The following is a 19,505-nucleotide window of genomic DNA, read 5'->3' on the forward strand; positions in this document are numbered from 1 at the left end:
TGACAGAGTTGACAGATGTCAAAGACAGTTACGTTGTGGATCAACACAGATTCCAATATGACCTCATTCAGAACCAGAACTAAGTATATTTATAAGACAGATTTACAATAGTGAAAGACCTGTGGGGTCCTAAAGTTTAACCACAAAAACAGTAGAAGTGTTATAGGTTGAAATATATAAATATTTAGTTTTTATATTACAATGTGAATTTGTTTATCTGGACTTAGAATAACAAGTATCATACATTTTACCATCATTTACAGAAGACACAGGTACAATTTTGTGCAGTGTTACTTTTTGTGCCAAATCTTAAGACTTAAATATTAATCTTAAATTGTAAACATATTGTAATATCACAGTGTGGCTCCAAATTATTGTGATTATACTTTATTTATTTATTATTCAAAGAAAATATGCAATTCTGCTGACGAGTATTTTGATAATGAAATTATTGAGCAGTATTTATTCATTTTCTTGTCGGCTTAGTCCCTTTATTAATATGGGGTCGCCACAGTGGAATGAACCGCCAACTTATCCAGCAAGTTTTTACGCAGCGGATGCCCTTCCAGCCACAACCCCACAACTCCCTGGGAAACATCCACACACACACACACACACACTACAAACAATTGCATGTTTTTTGGACTGTGGGGGAAACCAAAGCACCCGGAGGAAACCCACGCGAAGGCAGGGAGAACATGCAAACTCCACACAGAAATGCCAACTTAGCCGAGGTTCGAACCAGCAACCCAGCGACCTTCTTGCTATGAGGCAACAGCACTACCTACTGCGCCACTGCCTCGCCTATTGAGCAGTATATTTCTTGCAATATACTGTAATAGTTACCTAGATATAATAAATTTTTGTAAATTAAAAAAAGCATTAGTCCAGTGCAAGCGTTAGTTGAAAAGCTAAATGACTAAAAAAAATGACTAAAAGCATTCAGTTTTTCCACTTTTAAAGTCCACCATGTAAATAGCAAATGCACCATGGTGACGCAACTGACTCTTAAAGGGAATGGAAGATGAGACTCTGATTGGTTTATTCTCAAAACACACCCATAACTCATTAAGAGAATAAGCACGACCCTGTTAGACAATGCGCCGTGGCGCAGAGCCTATTTTTCCATCCTTAAAAAAGCAAAAGTAGATTTGGACATGCCCTTAATGCTTTTGCACCCTGCTCTTTAGACTCTGTGCCTAGATCATTAAAATAGAATCCAAAGAATGACTGAAAACGTCAGCTGATATTCGGAATTTTATTTGCTGTAGCTTTTTTCTTAGCTTGTCACTATTTCCATATTTATTTTCAACTCTCAATAAAATTACCCCATCTATCCAATAGAACAATAGCGCCTACTGGGGTGTCAGGTACAAAGATATTAAGTCCCATCTGATTGGTCAGATTTACATAAACTATGCAGCACACAAATGCTTGGCACATAAAATGAGTTCATTATACTTCACTGCGATATGAATATCTCATATACTATTATAGCGATATCATTGCTATATATATATTTATATATATATATTTTTAATCAAAATCGATCGAAATTTATGTTCAACTTCGATTATCGAATCTAAAAATAGAATCGTCGACGCTGCCACGCCCCCATGTCACGTTAGCTTGGCTTGCCAAGCGGGAAAAAAACAGGCTTGTTGAAGTGCTTGTTAAACTGCAGACGCAGGAGACCCGTCGACAGAGCTTAAATCCTCTCCTCTTTCAATGAAGTCGCCGGTGTGGAAGTATTTTGGATTTCCAGTTAGTTATGTTGACACCGTTCGTGTTGTCGACAAAAAAAACACAGTTTGCAAGCTCTGTTATGTACGTATTATGGTTGGGATGATAGACGATGGGCGCATCGCGATCCTCCGCCCCGCAAACGTTGCAAATCCGCTCGTGAAAAATACACACTTAGGCCCTGTTTACACTAATATGTCTTTGTTTTTAAATGGCATTTTAGAACGACAACGATCCACATCCACAGTGGTGTGAAGCATTTCTGAGCAGCCCTCCTTCCTCACTACCGCTGAAAACACACATCACGTGACCACACACACTCATTCACACACAGATACAGACGCACACCCATTGTCATGCGCTCGAGACAGCGGGTCAAGGCAGTCAGCGAGTCAGTACACTGCTTCCATCTTTTACTTTCACACAAGTACTTAGTTATTTTAGCGAACACCTCAGATGCTGTTGGCTGGTTTCTGTTGGTTGTGCACCTTTTTTACCGACGCCATTATAACGACAAAGATCACTGCCTATTCACAAGTCCTACAGAAAAAAGTGATTGACAGGTTGTAATTATGTGTGTAACTTACCTTTATTCATTTACTGTATGATTTGTTTATGGGTAAAAGAAAGACCATGCAAGTCAGGTAGTTTAAACAGTAAGCTACAAATAATTAATTCGTTATTAATTAATTAATTATTCATAATCGAAAATTGAATCGAATCGTGACTTTAGAATCGAAAATGTAATCGAATCGAGGATTTGGAGGATCGTGACAACCTTTATATATATATATATATATATATATATATATATATATATATATATATATATATATATATATTATATCATGCTCCTCAGTTTTACACATTGGTCATTAACTGTTTAAAATATATAAAAATATTAGTTTAGATACTTAAAGAGCACATATTTGACCCCTTTTACAAGATGTAAGATAAGATTTTGGTGTCTCCAGAATGTGTCTGTAAAGTTTAAGCTCAAAACACCTATCAGATAATTTATTATAGCCTCCAGAATTTGCCAGTTTTGCTGTCTGAGTAGAGTATAGCTGTTTTTGTAGCCTGTGGCTTTAAATGCAAATGAGCTGCTTTTTCCCGCTCACTGTTCCCACGTGCATGTCAACTTCTCCTGCATTACATCAGATAAACAGCAGTCAGTGATAGAGACGGACTCAGATGAAGCTGAAACACAACTCACTAGTCAAAAATACAAAGTAAGTTTATTTGATGTATTTGTGTTGGAGTTTAGTCAAGTCTTTCTGAAATGATGAGTCACACACAAATGCCGTTTGCAGTACACACACAAAACTAGAAACTATTTTCATGTGTGTGCATGTTATTATAAAAACAGGGCTCCTGTCAATCAATTTGGTGGGCGGGGAAATCGCACTCCTACGCCATGTTGTGGTGGGCCTCAAAATCACTGGGATTTGAGTCCTATTTTAACGTCAGGAAATTAAAATACATACAGACAGTTCTGTCCAACAGCTTGCAAAAGAGGATTTTCATCATAGGTGCCATTTAAAAAAACATGTAGGTCAGAATAAGCATGTTGTTGTTTTTTTTTTTTTTTATATATATATAGACATAAACGAGTGTAAACGAGCTGCCAATTGTCAGCGAGGGCGCTGTATCAACACGATGGGCTCATACCGCTGCGAGTGCCAGAAAGGATACACGCTCGAGAATGGGCGCCACTGCAAGGGTTTGGGATTTCACACTTTTTACATCAGCCAATTCCTCCTCTCAGTCTTGGCCTTCTTATTCACCCTTGTTCACTGTTCCCTTCTCAGACATAAATGAGTGTGATGGGGAGAGGAGACTCTGTCAGCCGCACGGCGTATGTGAAAACCGACAAGGTGGATACGTGTGCGTGTGCAACGATGGTTTCAGACTGTCTGAAGACAAACACAGCTGTGAGAGTAAGAGCTGGCTTCGTTCATTTATGTTTTTTGAGAGTGTGTTAGCACAGCGCCTGCATATCAGTAGTCTGCATAAATGCAAGTAAAATTTTCCTCCTGAAGCTTTGCAGTTGGAGTCTGGAAAATAAAAGGCAATACAATCAATCAAGCTAATATCACTCAAATAAATTTACAAGCTCCTGGACTGACAGATTTACATCATGTTTATAAAGATGTCAATTTTAAGCATGTAGAGCTCACACAGAACAAACTGTGATCTATAGAATGCAACTGATTTGCTCAAATTATCCTTTATATATATAGGGGTGTTAAAGGAGCCCTATTATGCTCTTATACAAAGTCTTCATTCTGTCTGAGGGGTGTATTAGAACATGCTTTGGAAAACATATGATTTTTCACATAATTTACATTATTACAATATCTTTCTCCCTGGTCTGGCACAAATGGCTGGAATAGTTCTGGGCTTGTTTAGTTCTCCCATGTCGTTGTGATTGGCGAACAGCTTAAACAGTGTTTCAGTGCTTTCAGTTTCAGTTGCTAAAGCAACAAGTTACATCTGTTCTGGGGAGGCTGGCGCTAAACAAGAAAGAGACAAGCACATTGAAAAACTTATCAGTGTTTCTAATTATATAATGCTTGTTTTGGGTTGCAGGCATTTGAATATATTTGTTTGCTAGCAAAACAAACCATTTATGGCTTGTAAAATGTAACACCTAATCAATGATAATTCATTTTACACATAATTTGTAATGTGTAATATTCACAACAGATACACTATGTTTGGGCAGCTAGAATTGTTACTTTATTCTTCTCCCAGTAAAACAGCCACTTAGTGTTTTGTATTGAGTGAGAAGTTGATGAATTGACGTGTTTGTTGTAGATCCAGCAGGTATAATCTCTCCACTACAGTGCAGACTAACATGGCAGTTCCAAATAAGTCTTGGATCAACTAATATGATCATTTTTCAGATGTTTAAACAACAAAATTTGTGTTCTTACACATATTTGAAAATTGGAATATCAAATATTTGAGCTGAGTATATTAGTCGAGAGGATCACGCAGAATTTTGCATATAAGTTTTAGCAAGACATATCAAAGTAGCAAAGTTGTTATTTTGCCCCTCCCCTGCCTTAACCATTCAAATTTCCATAGGTGGGATTTAGGCTAAGCTTTTAGTCCAAATGAGCTGTTCATTGTAGAAACATTATAAAATTTTGAATAGAATATTCCCGTTCAAGTTTGTTCAAGACTTTAAGTTTGTTAGGTTTTAGATATTCTATGCACAAACACACAGACTACACACTGACTAACTTTCAAAATGTGAAAAAGCATAATAAGACCTCTTTAAACTTAGCTAAATAAGGGCTCTGGTGAATATAACTTGACATAACAGTGTTATAATACATAATTCTGTACATCCATGACAAGAATGCAAAATTTATAATAGCTGATTACTGCTGCTAAAAATGTTCAATTATTATCATGTTTTTGGCCCTTACTAATCAGTTCTAAAAGTTCTAAAAGATAGCAAAAATGTTACAAATCAAGCAGAGGGGAACCTATTGAAGTCAGTTTGTAAAATGTTGCAGTTGTTTGGCAGCCTACACACCGTTTTCCATTGTTTAGAACAGTGGTTGCCAAAGTAGGGGTTGCAGGACAATGACGAGGTGAATTGGTGATTTCCAAAACTCAAATAAAAGTCCCACTTTATATTAAGTAGCCTTAACTAATATGTACTTACATAGGAACTAATAGTTTGTTGCAATGTACTTATTGTGTAAATACATGTATTTACTGTGTACTTACGCTTGATTAAATACATGTATGTAAATACATCTGTTATTAACTTTTGTAATTACATTTGTAAATACACTGTTGACCATCCCTTACACATTAACCCACCCTTAAACCTACCCATGCCACCAAACCTGTCCATAACCCAACCTCTATTCCAACTCAAAAGCACCACAAGTGTTCTCAAATACATTATAAACACAGTAAGTACATTGTATTTATTTTTTGATGTAAGTACATAGAAGTTTGGGACACTTAATATAAAGTGAGACCTAAATAAATTTGATTAAACTATTAAAATTCTTCTATTTTATTCATAACCCACAGAAGATAGTTAATAGTTACGTTAAAGAAACAACAAAAACCACATACAAATAAAAATTAATCAGCCCTTCAATTTTTTTCCATTGGATTGTGACCCCTGGGGTGCACACAGCAATAGGGTCAGCTGCAGCAGATTGATTTATAAAGCGAGGTTAAACTTTCTGACAACCTTTATGGCACTCTATTACATTAAAAGTAAGATATTTGAGGTTAATATTAAATCAAATTAATAAATGACTATTAAAATTATTTGGTTATTAAACTGTTGCTGTTTTGTGTTGTCAATATGCTCATGTTTATAAATGTCTACAGTTGTGTGTGCAACGTTTGTATATTTATATCCACCTTAAGAGAAAAATGGGGGTCGTGAGTCACTGAAATTGTTATTTTGGGGGTCGCGGGCTGAAAAGTTTGAGAACCCCATGGTTTAAAAATTATAAACATGCATAACAACTTATTCAGTAGTAGATTACCATGCAGTCCAAATCTTCTGTTTACATCTGCATACAGGTAATTGATGAAATCATGAAGTAAGTAAAAACATTCTAAAGAGCACAATTCAGACCAAAATTTAATCATCTCTGATTGGCCCTTGCATTCACACTCTCACCAAGCACGTCTCTGATTGGCTACAATTCTGAACACTGCAATAAACACTATAAAATGAAACATTTACATATGCATAAGCATTCGAACTCTTCATTCGGTAAGGTAATGGCTGAAAAAAGGCTGGTATTTTTACTTTTAAAGTGTAAGTATTGACTTACATGTTTAATAACACTAGTCTGTTTGTTTTACCCAAACAGAGATTGAGAGTGATAAGAAGGAGTGCTACTTAAATCTGGACGACACCGTGTTCTGTGATAGCGTACTGGCAACCAATGTCACCAAGCAGGAGTGCTGCTGCTCTATCGGCGTGGGATGGGGGGATCACTGTGAAATCTACCCCTGTCCTGTCTACCGTTCAGGTTCGATTTCTGACAAATGTTTGGATTTATTATATGACAAAAGGTAGATTGGTTCACCAGTTTGATGTAAGCTATGTGTTATTTTCAGCGGAGTATCACTCTCTTTGTCCGATTGGCAGAGGGTTTTACCATGACCAGGAAAAGATAGAATATGGATTTGTGGCACACAGAGGTATAGGTGCATGCTTAAAGTATGTGTATTAATATGCACAAATACATACATGTGATATATCACTCTTTCTCAATCTCTTTGTAGATATCGATGAGTGTGTATTGTTTTCAAATGAGATCTGTAAGGAGGGACGCTGTATGAACACACAGCCTGGCTTTGAATGCTACTGCCAACAGGGATTTTACTATGACAGCAATCTACTGGAATGTATCGGTAAAAAAAAAAAATCACACACACACAAATACACACAATAGACTCTTTTTTTGAGACATGTGACAGCAATATTTACAAATAATTTACCACATTAATTGACATTATTTTACATTTTATTTCAAATTAATGTTTGACCTTTTGAATTTATTATTCATCAAAGAATCCTGAAAAATGTATCAGGATTATCTGCGGGGTATCAAAAAGTCTTAAAATGTCTTAAGGTTTAAAAACTTTTTGAAAAAAATGTTATGCCTTAAACTCACTGAAATATTGTCTTAAATGATTTTAAATGGCTCCTAATTTTCCTTTGTTTATGTAAAGCTACCCAATCGATCCAACACACATCCAATCACAAACAACACATCTCAATAAAACCTTTAGCAAAACTACTCATAACTAATAACATATCTGTAGTCTGTGTGCACATTTTTTTTTAAGTTATGTTGAACAAAAGTGTACGTACACAACTAAGGTCTGCTTGTTTGACATATTATTTAAAATATGGGGCAAAAAAAAATTTCTGCTGGGCCATTGAAAATTCCTAACAATTTCATTCTTCGTGGTCCTATATTTGAAACCCTGTGTATGCAAATCTTTTAAGCAGAAGAACTGTTTTCAACATTGGTAAAAATTAGAAATGTTTCTTGGGCACTAAATCCGCATAGAATAATGATTTCTGAAGGATCTCTTGGCAACACTAAAGAGATTTGCTATTAAATTAAAACATGACATTATAATTATATTTATAAAGGCTTGTGACACATTTTCAAACCAAAATGATTACTTGCTTACCTTATACTTATGAACAGCAGTGTATAAACACAATATTTCTACAATGAATGCAATGATAATTTGTTAATTATTAAATAATTATTGTAAATCCTTTGTCTGCTCATTTTTTTTTGTTTGTTTTGTATTGTAATAGTTTACAATTTGACAGATTTTTCTAAAACACAGAGAAATAAATTAGTTAGGAAGTCTTAAACTTAATTCCTGGAGGGCTGCAGTTCTGCATAGTTTAGCTTCAACCATCTCCAACTCACACCTGCTTAATAGTCTATGGTAGTCTTGAACACATTGATTAGGGTTGGCACAAAACTGCAGAAGTTGGCTCAAGGCCCTCCAGAAATTGAGTTTGAGACCCATGGTATTGAAATTCAAGTTTTCTTTGCTGTTGTACTGCCTACTAGTGGCAGAAAGAATTCTTTTTTTTTGTTTCTTCCACTAGGGAGCAGTAGAAGGTCACAGCGACTGCATGTGTATTTGACACTTAAATGCATCAATGAACCTTAAATCTTTCATATTTGTCCACTTCAAACACAATAAAAAGTCAATTTACAAGATTCTCTCTCTCTCTGTCCCTCTGTAGATGTGGATGAATGTCATGATGAGTCACTGTGCATCAATGGTCACTGTGTGAACACTCGAGGCTCATTCTACTGCGTCTGTGACCCACCCTGGGTGCCTGATGCCTATAACAAGAAGTGTGTCTTTCCCACAATTATAGGTATGATTATAGGTATGTGTTTGTAATCAAGTGTCAGACTCAACTAAAAACCAGTTGATGTGCATTCATGAGGAAAAAAACTTCTGCCCCGTGTGAGGCTCGAACTCACGACCTTCAGATTATGAGACTGACGCGCTGCCTACTGCGCCAACGAGGCTGTGACATCAGTGGAACACAGAACAGTTTACATAGTTACGGGAATCCTGTCAGAAACGATAGCACTGAGCTAATTTTGCCAAACAATGTTGATAATTAAAAGGGCCAACACAAACACACCCGTTTTCCAACAGCACCTTACCCATTTTTGAAATCTGTACTATGATTATTAGCCCTTCCTTGCATCAATTATGAAAAACATTAAAAATATTTTTTTGAATTTTTTTACTGTTATGATTGTAATCCAATTCCATTTTTACAAAATTCTGTTTTATTTAAAAATGATTTAATTGTCAAGACAACGTAGTGCAACAAAGGCATAAAATATGACTTGTCACAGCTGACAATACTTAATTTTGTGTTTTATTTCATTTAATGACTCGTTATGCCATTTAATTCAGCTTAGTTATCAATAACAATGACATTACATTATAACAATATAACATATTGTAGGAACAATAATCGTAGTTACATAAATGCTGAAACCTATTAACAGTATGGGCAAATCATGGAAAACACTCACAGTTGATTTTAACAACTTAAAATTTCATTCTTATCCTACATCATTGAATCATGAAATTTCAGTTATAGTACATCAACATCTAAAATGTAACATACGTTTTAGTTAATCAATTATTTTTATTTAGTTTGAAAGCCCTAAATAGTTAATTATGTATGTATGTATATATATATATATATATATATATATATATATATATATATATATATATATATATATATATATATATATATATTAGTTTAAGGGGTAGATAAGCCCTTATAGGTTACTCACTAATTATTCACCTTCAATTAGTTATATAAACTTTAACCATGATGAACACATAAAAACCTTCAATTGACCTTATATAAAAGGTTTTCACAAATAGACCTGCGGGGCATTTAGCAATGGCTATTGCTGTCATCTATTTTGGATATAATTATATCAATAAATATAATTGCTTGATATTGTTGCTTGATATAATTATATCTAGCAACAAATATTTTATTTGAAAGATAGTAACTACTGTTACTATATTGCTGTCAAATTACCAACATAAATAAACCATAAATTAAATTAAATGTGGACACCTTATCTGAAAGAACCTAGACACACAATTTAGTGCTGATAGGCTGCTAGTGTTTAAGAACTTGGTCTGACACCATGGTCAAAACTATTTTACAAATATTGCTTAGGCCACCTTTAATACTACCACCACTACTACTACTACTTATGACAAAAGCAACAAAGTTAAGTTTCACAAACTAATTTTGAGAGGAGCATGTGATATGATTGATCGCGGCTGGTCTCTTATCCGTAATCATCGATAAGCCAATCAGATTTTTCCAAACTCACTATAAATTGGCTGTCTAGCATAACTCCTTTATCTTAATTTTTAAGCATCCCCCATCCACCCCATCTCCCCCTTTTTGTCCTTTACCAGGGGGAGCTCTCGAGAACTACCTGATCTCGTACCCCATTGCATGCTCATTGACCAGCCGGGAGCCCTGGGCTCAATCATATCTAAGTAATCTGCTATTACTATCAAGAATATCTAAGTGTGAAGTCTTGAAATGAGTATTCTCATTCTATTTATTTGCAAAGTGTCTCAACGATGTGCCCAAAATTCGGGACACTTATTATTTTTCATGAATACCCCACCCATTGACTTCATAAATGACAAAACACCTGTTAGGGCCAAAGTGATCATGTTTTAAACAGTTTGCTCTTTTTGTTTGCATTAAAATAGGAATTGATGAATGTCAGGACCCTGCAAATTGCAAAAATGGCCAGTGTGTAAACACCCAAGACTCCTATTATTGCCTGTGCTCTTCTCCCTGGACTCTGGCAAGCGACCGTAACAGCTGCGTCACACCTGAAGAGCAGGCAGGTGAGTAGAGCTTTCAGAAATCATTGCTGTCAGATTAACAGATGGCTTGACTTATTGTAATGTAAAAAAGGTGCATCGTTTTAATGGCAGGCCTATTCATTTCTTTAGAAATGTGAGTGTACTTCTTTGAATAATGAAGATTTCTTGAAGTTCTCACCCAAGACTGTGTGCTTCTGATGTATCTTTTCTTTTCTTCCTCCCTCTTGCTTTGTTCTCTCTATCTCTCCTTCTCTCTGTATATCTCTTTAGTAATGGGTGTGTCTGTGGTGCACCTTACAGATGTGAATGAATGTGAGGATCCCTCCTACTGTAGGAACGGGAGATGTGTCAACACTCCCGGCTCCTTCCACTGCATTTGCACGCAGCCACTCACCTTTAGTGCAGCCCTCAAGCAATGCGTCTATGATGGTGGGTATCACAAGTAACCGGCATGCAGACTTGTGATTGATGGAAACATTTAATTATTCAGCAATGTTTGTTGTTTGTGTGTCAAACAAGTTACATAAGCTGTCTCTCTGAGTCTCGGTTCACTACATGACTGCTATGCATGGACCAGTAAAGATAGTGGAATATTAAAGTTGGCATGAAATGGAAGTTTTTATTGTGCTTTTTTCCCATATGTTGACATACATCTACTTGAAAGACTTTGTGAAGTGAGAAAAAAATCAGGACTTGTCTTTTGGAAACTAATTGGATAATTGTTACAAAATGGAGGAGGATTTGAATGCCAGTTTTTACTTGACCAGAATCGGTTCTCAGAATCGGTTGACCAGAATCACCGTTGGTACCCTTAGGTGCAGAATGTTTTGAGATACATGATGATGATGAGAATGCAAAGCTAAACACATGGAAACATATCAGATTTGAACCACAACCTCCCACGATGGCAGGCCAGACACCAGAAACACATTGATAGCCCTTTCCTAAGGGATATTCCGTGTGACCAGGTATTCCATGTGACCAGAAGTTAAAGAAAGTCATTTCGAATGGGGGGTGGGAAAGATTCTGATATTTGATTAAAGATTATGAGGGCAAATTAATTTTTTGAAAATGATAAAGGACACCGAACATCGTTTATAACATAGGTCTCAAACTTAATTCCTGGAAGGCCACAGCTCAGCACAATTTTGCTCCAACCCTAATCAAACACAGCTCATCCAACTAATGATGGTGTTCGCGACTCTTTTGAACACCTTGATTAGTTGGCATAGCTGTGTACGATTAGGGTTTGAGCAAAACTGTGCTGAGCTACGGCCCTCCAGGATTCAAGTTTAAGACTTATGATTTATAAAAAGCACTACTATATGCATATTAAAAGTAAATTATGATTTCATGCCGACTTTAAAGATAGCGTTTAACAGTGTTAGTCTTGTAGTTGTCTTTATTTCCATCTGCTTTTCCATTGCTTTCTTCCTCTTTAACCACTTTGTATTTTGTGTGTGTTTTGTTTGCCGTATATCCTCCATCATCCCCTCATCTCTGTCTTTTTCAGACCGCACTGCCGCACATAAGGACATCTGTTTCCAGGAGGTTGATGAGGATCATATGTGCACGATGCCACGGAATGAGCTCACAGTGACATACTCGGAGTGCTGCTGTCATTATGGTCGAGGCTGGGGCCCAGAGTGCAGGACCTGTCCCATGAGAAATACAGGTAATGCAGAGGACGTCATCAAGGATAGATGTATTTGGTCATAAATGAAGTAAAACCGTAATATTGTAAATATACAATAGTCAACATTTGAAGCGGATCAAAAAAAAAATTTCACTGTCCCAAGACAAGATAAGGTGTTGCTAAATCGCTTTAGAACAACTTTGATGAAAGGTTTCGATCCACTTCCAATGTTTACTACTGTATATCTACATGGAACTGAGGAGACATAGACCTGACTTGATGCATGAGATCTGCTGGACCAAGCAAGGAACAAGGCATGGCCAATAGGAGTGAGGAAGACTAAATTGGGAGAAGGTGCCTGGCAGAGCTGGAGGACAAAGTGCAGCCAAAGGCCCTGAAAGACAACGACAAAGACCAAGGTGGAGTCAGAAAGATGAGGGAGCCCTGTAGACTCCAAAAACGGATAGACTTCAGTGAAGATCAGGGCAATAGGTTGGAATCGCTGAAGCAGATTTTGGCTGGAGTCTGTGGAGAAAAAGAGAGTGGGAATCAGGAAGTGGGATTTAGCTTCAGTGGAGACAAAGGAGATGAAGAAGAAATCTTGGGGCTTGGTGGAATCAGCAAGAGCTGAGGGACACTTGGGGTGGAAAGATTAAACAGAGACAACGCATACAAAGAAGACTCAGAGCTGGGTGGAATTAGCAAAGACAAAGGAGACTGGATAGGGTTAGTGTGAGACTGTTTGAGCAGAAAATGTCATTAAATTTTCCCATTTATTAATTTTCCATGGGCTCAATGTTTAACTCACTTACATTAGTAGCAGGAGAATAGTCCCGGACCAGGCCATATCATGAGCCGATGTTGTGGCGGTCATGGAGGAGCGGAGAGCATGAAACTAATTTCTGAAAGACCACAGTGACAGACAAGTCTGCGCATTGATCCCGTGATCAAGCCTAATCACCCACCGGTGACCTACTCACACCTGCAGCTTCTCCACAATGGACATCAAGCGTTCTCCAGCCCCTTGTGCCTAAAAATGGTTGTGCCCAACTTAGCCTGGTTTCTCTCAAGGTTTTTTTTTCCTTCACTTTCGTCAATTGGTAAAGTTTGTTTTTCGCCACTGACTTGTGGAGCTTCTATGTTAAGCTGCTTTGACACAGTCTACATTGTAAAAGCGCTATATAAACAAACATGAATTGATTTGAGAATAGGACACGCTGGGCTCTATTCTTTGCTCTTGTACTCCACAAGAATGCCCTCAAGGATGCTAATGCCAGCTAATACACCTGGTGAGATTCACAGATGGGCTTTGGGATAATGCAGGCATCTGGCATTAGATCTTTTTCAAGTTCTTTGGACTCTGGCTTGATGTCCATGGTGGCTGTGGCTGATGGGTGGCCAGGTTCTGAGGTGGTGCCACAGGGTCTTCCTCCAAATTATGTAGATTCTCATCTGGTTCAAACTCACTCCATGAAAGCTGCAAAGTTTCCTCAAGGACCATTCATGGGGAGGCGCACATTTAACAATTCACTAAGGCTGATGTAGAAAAATATGCAGAACAAGAGGCGCAGGAAATTCATTGGGCATGCTAGTTCTGAGACATTCCTTGCGTATAAACACAAAAGTGTTATAATCTGAGAGAATTTTTAATTCAATGTACAAAGTGCTTTATAAAGCTTGATGTTGCTGTTATATTTCACCAATCTAGAGCTCAAATTTATTGCAATATGAAAAAAAACTAAAAAATAATTATAATAATTTCTTTTTGTTTTGTTGCAGTGCTTTTTAACAGGTTGTGTGAGATGCATTTGGAGACCGAGTCTGATGGAGAGGGTGACTTCCTGGCAGCTTTTTCCACCTACAACCCAGGTGACCTTGACCGTTTTAATCACTTTGAGCTAAACAGAAAGATAAACAGCTGGCACAGTGTTTTATTATTCGTTCTGTCACTCTCATGTGCTCAGAGGGAGACAGTTCAGAGGAAGACTCAGATGAGTGTAGCTGTGCTAACGGACGGTGTGTGCGGTCCTATCTGGGTACGATGTGCGAGTGCAATACTGGGTTTGTACTGGACCACTCACGAACACGCTGTACAGGTGAGTGCCCATGCAGACTTTCTTATATATCCTGAAAATTAGGTCATACTAATGAAGTCAACATATTTAAAGGCTATGCGAAATCGAAATGTACAAGGTTTATTTTGCTAGTGCACATTGGTATTCTTTGTTGAACAATTTAAACTTAAGTTTACTGGAATATTTTTGTTGTGGTCATCTTCAATGGTTGACTTTTTTTTTTTACTTTATTTATAAAGTACAAGAAAACAACAGTAGTTGACCATTGTGCTGTACACACTAGGATGTGAAACTACACTGGTCTCACGGTTCAGTTCGGTTTGGATTATCATGCCATCGATTTGGTTCAATTCGATATCTCGGTGCAATGACGATGCTTTCCATACATAATTAGATTTTTTTCTTCACAACACAAGAATTTTTTTTTTATTATTAAAATCTATAAATATATTAACGTTTATATATTAGTTGTAATACAATATTGTCCTTTAATACAATCAGTAAGATATATGAACTGTACATTTAATTTCAATAGCTCAAAGAAAACACTCTTTTCGAATGTATCAAACAAAACTCCAATACATGCACAGAAGACAGCATGAGCATCTATAGCAAATAATCTAAAGTAAAAATGATCCTGCGTCCTTTTTGAGCGCTATCTTACACCCCTATGATTGGTCATTGCTTGGCTTTAGAAATGAAAGCGCTGTTCACCGATGAGTTACAGGTAGTCTGTAATAGACACAGTGGAGAAAACAAGCAACTCAGGCACGCTTGTGTCTGGATCGCTTTAACAGACAAGAGGAGAGGAAAAGTTACCTCACAAACACGCCAGGGCAGTGGGTTAAATGTCCAAAGTGTGTGTAAGAGAGAGAGGCAGAGATGGATTTTTCCAGCATCTCTCCCTAGTAGTGAAATAGCGACTCGTGTACTGTCGATTCTTTAGTGTCAACAAAAGACTTTCCAGCAAACTCACAAGCAGTTGCAATGTGCTTAATTATCTACCTTTTAAGTAGTATGAGCATTTTATTTAGTGGACCTCGCCTCCTTCGCCATAGTATTTTACTGTGACATCGCGCATAAGAGATAAATGACGTCAGTACGCAATTACTGGTTATGACCTAATACTGAACCGATATAACAGATAAAACAGCATTAACTACAACCAACATAGCACAAAAACATTGAATGCATACAGCAGAAACAAAGATAAAAAAACATTTTCTAAGAGATGTTGTTTGAGTTTCCCTTTGAACAAGGATTTATTAGATTGTTCTAATAGACATAGTTAGCCTATTCCACATTTTAGGACCTACTACAGAAAAAGCACGGTCTCCTTTTTTTTTTTTTTTTTTTTGGATCTGGGGAATTTGAAAAACGTTGTCTGGTTTGACAACCTTAAACATCTGCCAGATATGTTAAGAGTAATAAGATTAGAAAGATAAGGCAGTGCCTGGTCATTTAATACCTTAAAACATACAATAAAATGTTAAACTCTATTCTAAAACATACCAGTTTAGGGAGCACAGGATGTGGCTTATGTATTAAAATTTACAGTTGCCAGTAAGAAGCCTAGAGGATGCATTTTGGACCACTTGTAAGCGATTTATAGAGGATTGGCCAATACCTATATATAGTTACAGTAGCGCAAGTGTATTGATATAAATGCATGAATTAATCTTTCAAATTCTGCACGAGTTAAAAAAAGTCTTTCACTTTGGCTAATAATCTCAACTGGAAAAAACAGGATTTAACTACTGCATTTACCTGTTTTCAAATAGAAGGGCAGAATCAAGGATGAAACCTAGACTTCTTATGCATGTTTAATGTAATGGGATAGATTGTCCAGCGTTTGATTCAGCTTGCCAGAGACGGCTAATGGTCCAAAACAATTGCCTCAGTCTTCTTCTCATTCAGAGTTAAGATATTCTTTGACATCCAAGCCTTAACCTAACAGACAGGCAGATATTGCACATAGCCCGACACTATCATTTTGCTTAAAAGGGCACATATTTGCATCTGCATTTGGAGTGGCGTTCACAACAAGCCACAATATTCTAAACCACACCATAACTATTACCATTAGTTTGCTACGTGAGAACGATGCACAAAAAGAAAGCTCAATATTCCATTTCAGTTAGAAGTACATCAACATACTGATATAAAAGTGTCAGCAACTTCTGGTTCACACAGACTTTAAAGAGTTAGTTCATATACAAATTTTTTTTTATAATTTTTATAATTTTTATCTATTTTGTCATCATTTATTTGCCCTTATGTTGTTCTAATGATGTGCCTTTCTTTATTTTCCTTTTAATCAAACATATATACAGTTGAAGTCAGAATTATTAGCCCCCCTTTGAATTTTTTGGTGTTTTTAAAATATTTCCCAAATGATGTTTAACAGAGCAAGGAAATTTTTACAGTATGTCTGATAATATTTTTTCTTCTGGAGAAAGTCTTATTTGTTTCATTTCGGCTAGAATAAAAGCAGTTTCAAATTTTTTTAAACACCATTTTAAGGACAAAATTATTAGCCCCTTCAAGCTAATTTTTTTTTTCTAAAGTTTAGAGAGCAAACTATCGTTATACAATGACTTTTCTAATTACCCCTAACCTGCCTAGTTAACCTGATTAACCTAGTTAAGCCTTTAAATGTCACTTTGAGCTGTATAGAAGTGTCTTGAAAAATATCTAGTCAAATATTGTTTACTGTCATCATGGCAAAGATAAAATAAATCAGTTATTAGAAATGTGTTATTAAAAATATTATGTTCAGAAATGTGCTGAAAAAAATCTTCTTGGTTAAACAGAAAATAGGCAAAAAAATAAACAGGGGGGCAAATAATTCTGAATTCAACTGTATATATACAGACAGATATATTTGAATGTTCCCTCTCTTTGTTCCTCCAGATATCGATGAGTGTGCGGGTCGAGGGACAGGGCAGAGCCCCTGTAAGAATGCACGCTGTATTAACACCTTCGGCTCATTCAGATGTCAATGTAAACTTGGATTTGTAGCTGCACGACGACCACACGTATGCTTACGTTCCAGGGCTCAATAACTGCGACGTGGCTCATCTCAACACCTCCGCCGCCCACACTCTCTCTCATGTACATACATAAGTATCGATATGCCACCACTAATATACATCACCAAATCTAGCATAAGTGCAGTTGTGAACATTTATCCACAAACACAAAAAAGGTTAATCAATATTCACTCTTAAATATTATGTCGCTTTTTATTGTAGACTTGGGTTTGCACCCATTTGAAGATGTGTTTGTTGTTAGATGAGGGATTGTCCTTGGATGAAATGTGTTTTTTTTTAACTTAAGTGGGGTTGTTGTTTTTTGTATGTATGTTGCTGCTTAGCATGTTTTAGCCAGCTTTATCATAACGCACGATTTTGTTTCATACTGTGTTTTTTATCTTTACTGTTTTTTCTTCGAGATTTAACTTTGTAAAAGTTGAAAGTGTTTTTTTGTTGTTGTTGGTTTCTGCCCTCTTTCAGACAGTTTGATACTCCTTTGTTTGTACTGGTGTATGTTTGTTCACCATTGATAGTGTTTTGTAATTTGCCTTGTGCATTATTTGTTCATTGTTTTCTTTGTAGGATATGCAACCGGTGACATCTTTCTTTGGTTGCATGGAGCACATCACTGTTTTTATATGAAGTTAGTCGTTGACAAAGATGGATGTGTTGATTTTGATTTTCTAAACTTCTGGAACATAAATTTCCAAACTTTTTGCTTCCTTGATCAAGCACAATTTTGAGGTTATTTTTAGAGAAAAGAATATAAACCTAATAATTACACAAAAAGAAAACATTGCCCAATTAAATTAATGTAATAATAATTTTAAGAAGCAGCTGATTTGAAATATTAGCAATGTGTTCTGGTGAACTTAAAACTGATTAGATAGAGACATCTTGGCCAGTTGATTTGCCATGAGAACAGAATTTAAACAATCTAGCAGCATCTTTACAGTGAGGGTAACTTATTTGTCAACTTGGTTATCTTTCTATTGAGGCTACACAAAATATAAGTCCTACTTTTAATCGTAAAAACCACTTGACATCAACAAATGGTCTAATTTTGCTTTGAAAATGGCATCACACTCTCTTTTATTATATTCATCTTTCAGATGCAGAGAGAAAAAAGTCAAGTAGCAAAAATAAAAATAGAGCTACTGCAGCACATGCTGCTGAGATGAAAAATAATGACCAGGTCTTGATGATATGCTTGGTTTTACAGGCTGTCAGTAACCTGTGTACAGAAAGCAACCGTAATCATGTGCCAAACTGAAATCTACAATGTATTTGCAAAACTTGTTTATAAATAAAAATATAAAGCACCTTCTGTGAGGTCAGTTTATAATTTTATTTTATGTCTGTATTCTCCAACAGTATTAGTATTATTGATATAATATTAAAAGTCTGCTGCCACGTTGAAAAGTATAACACACCAGAACATGATAATATGTACCTGGCAGACTTGTCGCCTATCCAAGTTTTAGGAACAACAAATAATAACTTGACTTCTAGTTGATCATTTGGTATCAGAAGTGGCTTATGTGAAGGCAAAGGCATCTAGATTACGCTTATTTTACCAAAATAAAATATGATCATGCCTTGATTTTTAATTATTTAATTAGGACAGCGAGGCCTGACTTTGCTCATACAAAGGTCTTATCACTTAACAGAAATAGTATGATATAGAATATAAAGTCATTTTAATTTTCAGGAACTTTGATGTGGAGGCTGAAGTAGGAGTAGGAGCGCTTCTTTTCCAAATGAGTTAATCAAGTAAAATTAGTGTTTGTTGCTCTTATAAGTGGAGTCAATGACAACACTTTTGTCAGGTAGTTTAACGTTAGAAGCAATATTCAAAAGTGACTGCAGCAGGGACTAAAACTAACTCGATTACTGGTGCATTTCAGTGGAAAAAAAAAAGCTGCAGTGTGAAAATATGCAGGAGGTGACGAGCAGCTAATCACTCTTTAGCCTCATATCAAAAGTCACGAAAACAATTTAAGCTGTATAAACAATTGTTTCAGCCTTCAAAGAGCCAAAAGTCAAATGGCAACATAAAAAATAAGAAATATC

General features: G+C 36.3%; 1 protein-coding gene and 1 non-coding gene across 5 annotated transcripts in view; one reads left to right on the plus strand and one right to left on the minus strand.

The window, feature by feature from the left end:
* ltbp3 (latent transforming growth factor beta binding protein 3) overlaps window positions 1-18,759 on the plus strand; it is a 67,487-nt gene extending 48,728 nt beyond the window's left edge. For 2 of the 4 annotated variants that reach the window (XM_087252366.1, NM_001257141.1), the window contains 12 exon segments: window positions 3,347-3,466; window positions 3,555-3,683; window positions 6,609-6,770; window positions 6,859-6,942; window positions 7,027-7,155; window positions 8,525-8,662; window positions 10,567-10,707; window positions 10,957-11,115; window positions 12,200-12,361; window positions 14,102-14,191; window positions 14,287-14,418; window positions 17,311-18,759. In XM_087252366.1, coding sequence (XP_087108492.1) covers window positions 3,347-3,466; window positions 3,555-3,683; window positions 6,609-6,770; window positions 6,859-6,942; window positions 7,027-7,155; window positions 8,525-8,662; window positions 10,567-10,707; window positions 10,957-11,115; window positions 12,200-12,361; window positions 14,102-14,191; window positions 14,287-14,418; window positions 17,311-17,462 — 1,598 coding nt within the window. In that variant the 3' untranslated portion in view covers window positions 17,463-18,759. 4 annotated transcript variants of the gene reach the window in all.
* On the minus strand, window positions 8,747-8,819 carry trnam-cau (transfer RNA methionine (anticodon CAU)). Its single transcript has one exon. It is a non-coding gene; the product is annotated as a tRNA-Met (tRNA).
* Window positions 18,760-19,505: the final 746 nt, after the last annotated feature.

Source organism: Danio rerio, chromosome 5 (genome assembly GCF_052040795.2).
Source record: "Danio rerio strain M-AB ecotype USA chromosome 5, GRCz13ab, whole genome shotgun sequence".
NCBI classification, from domain to species: Eukaryota; Metazoa; Chordata; class Actinopteri; order Cypriniformes; family Danionidae; genus Danio; species Danio rerio.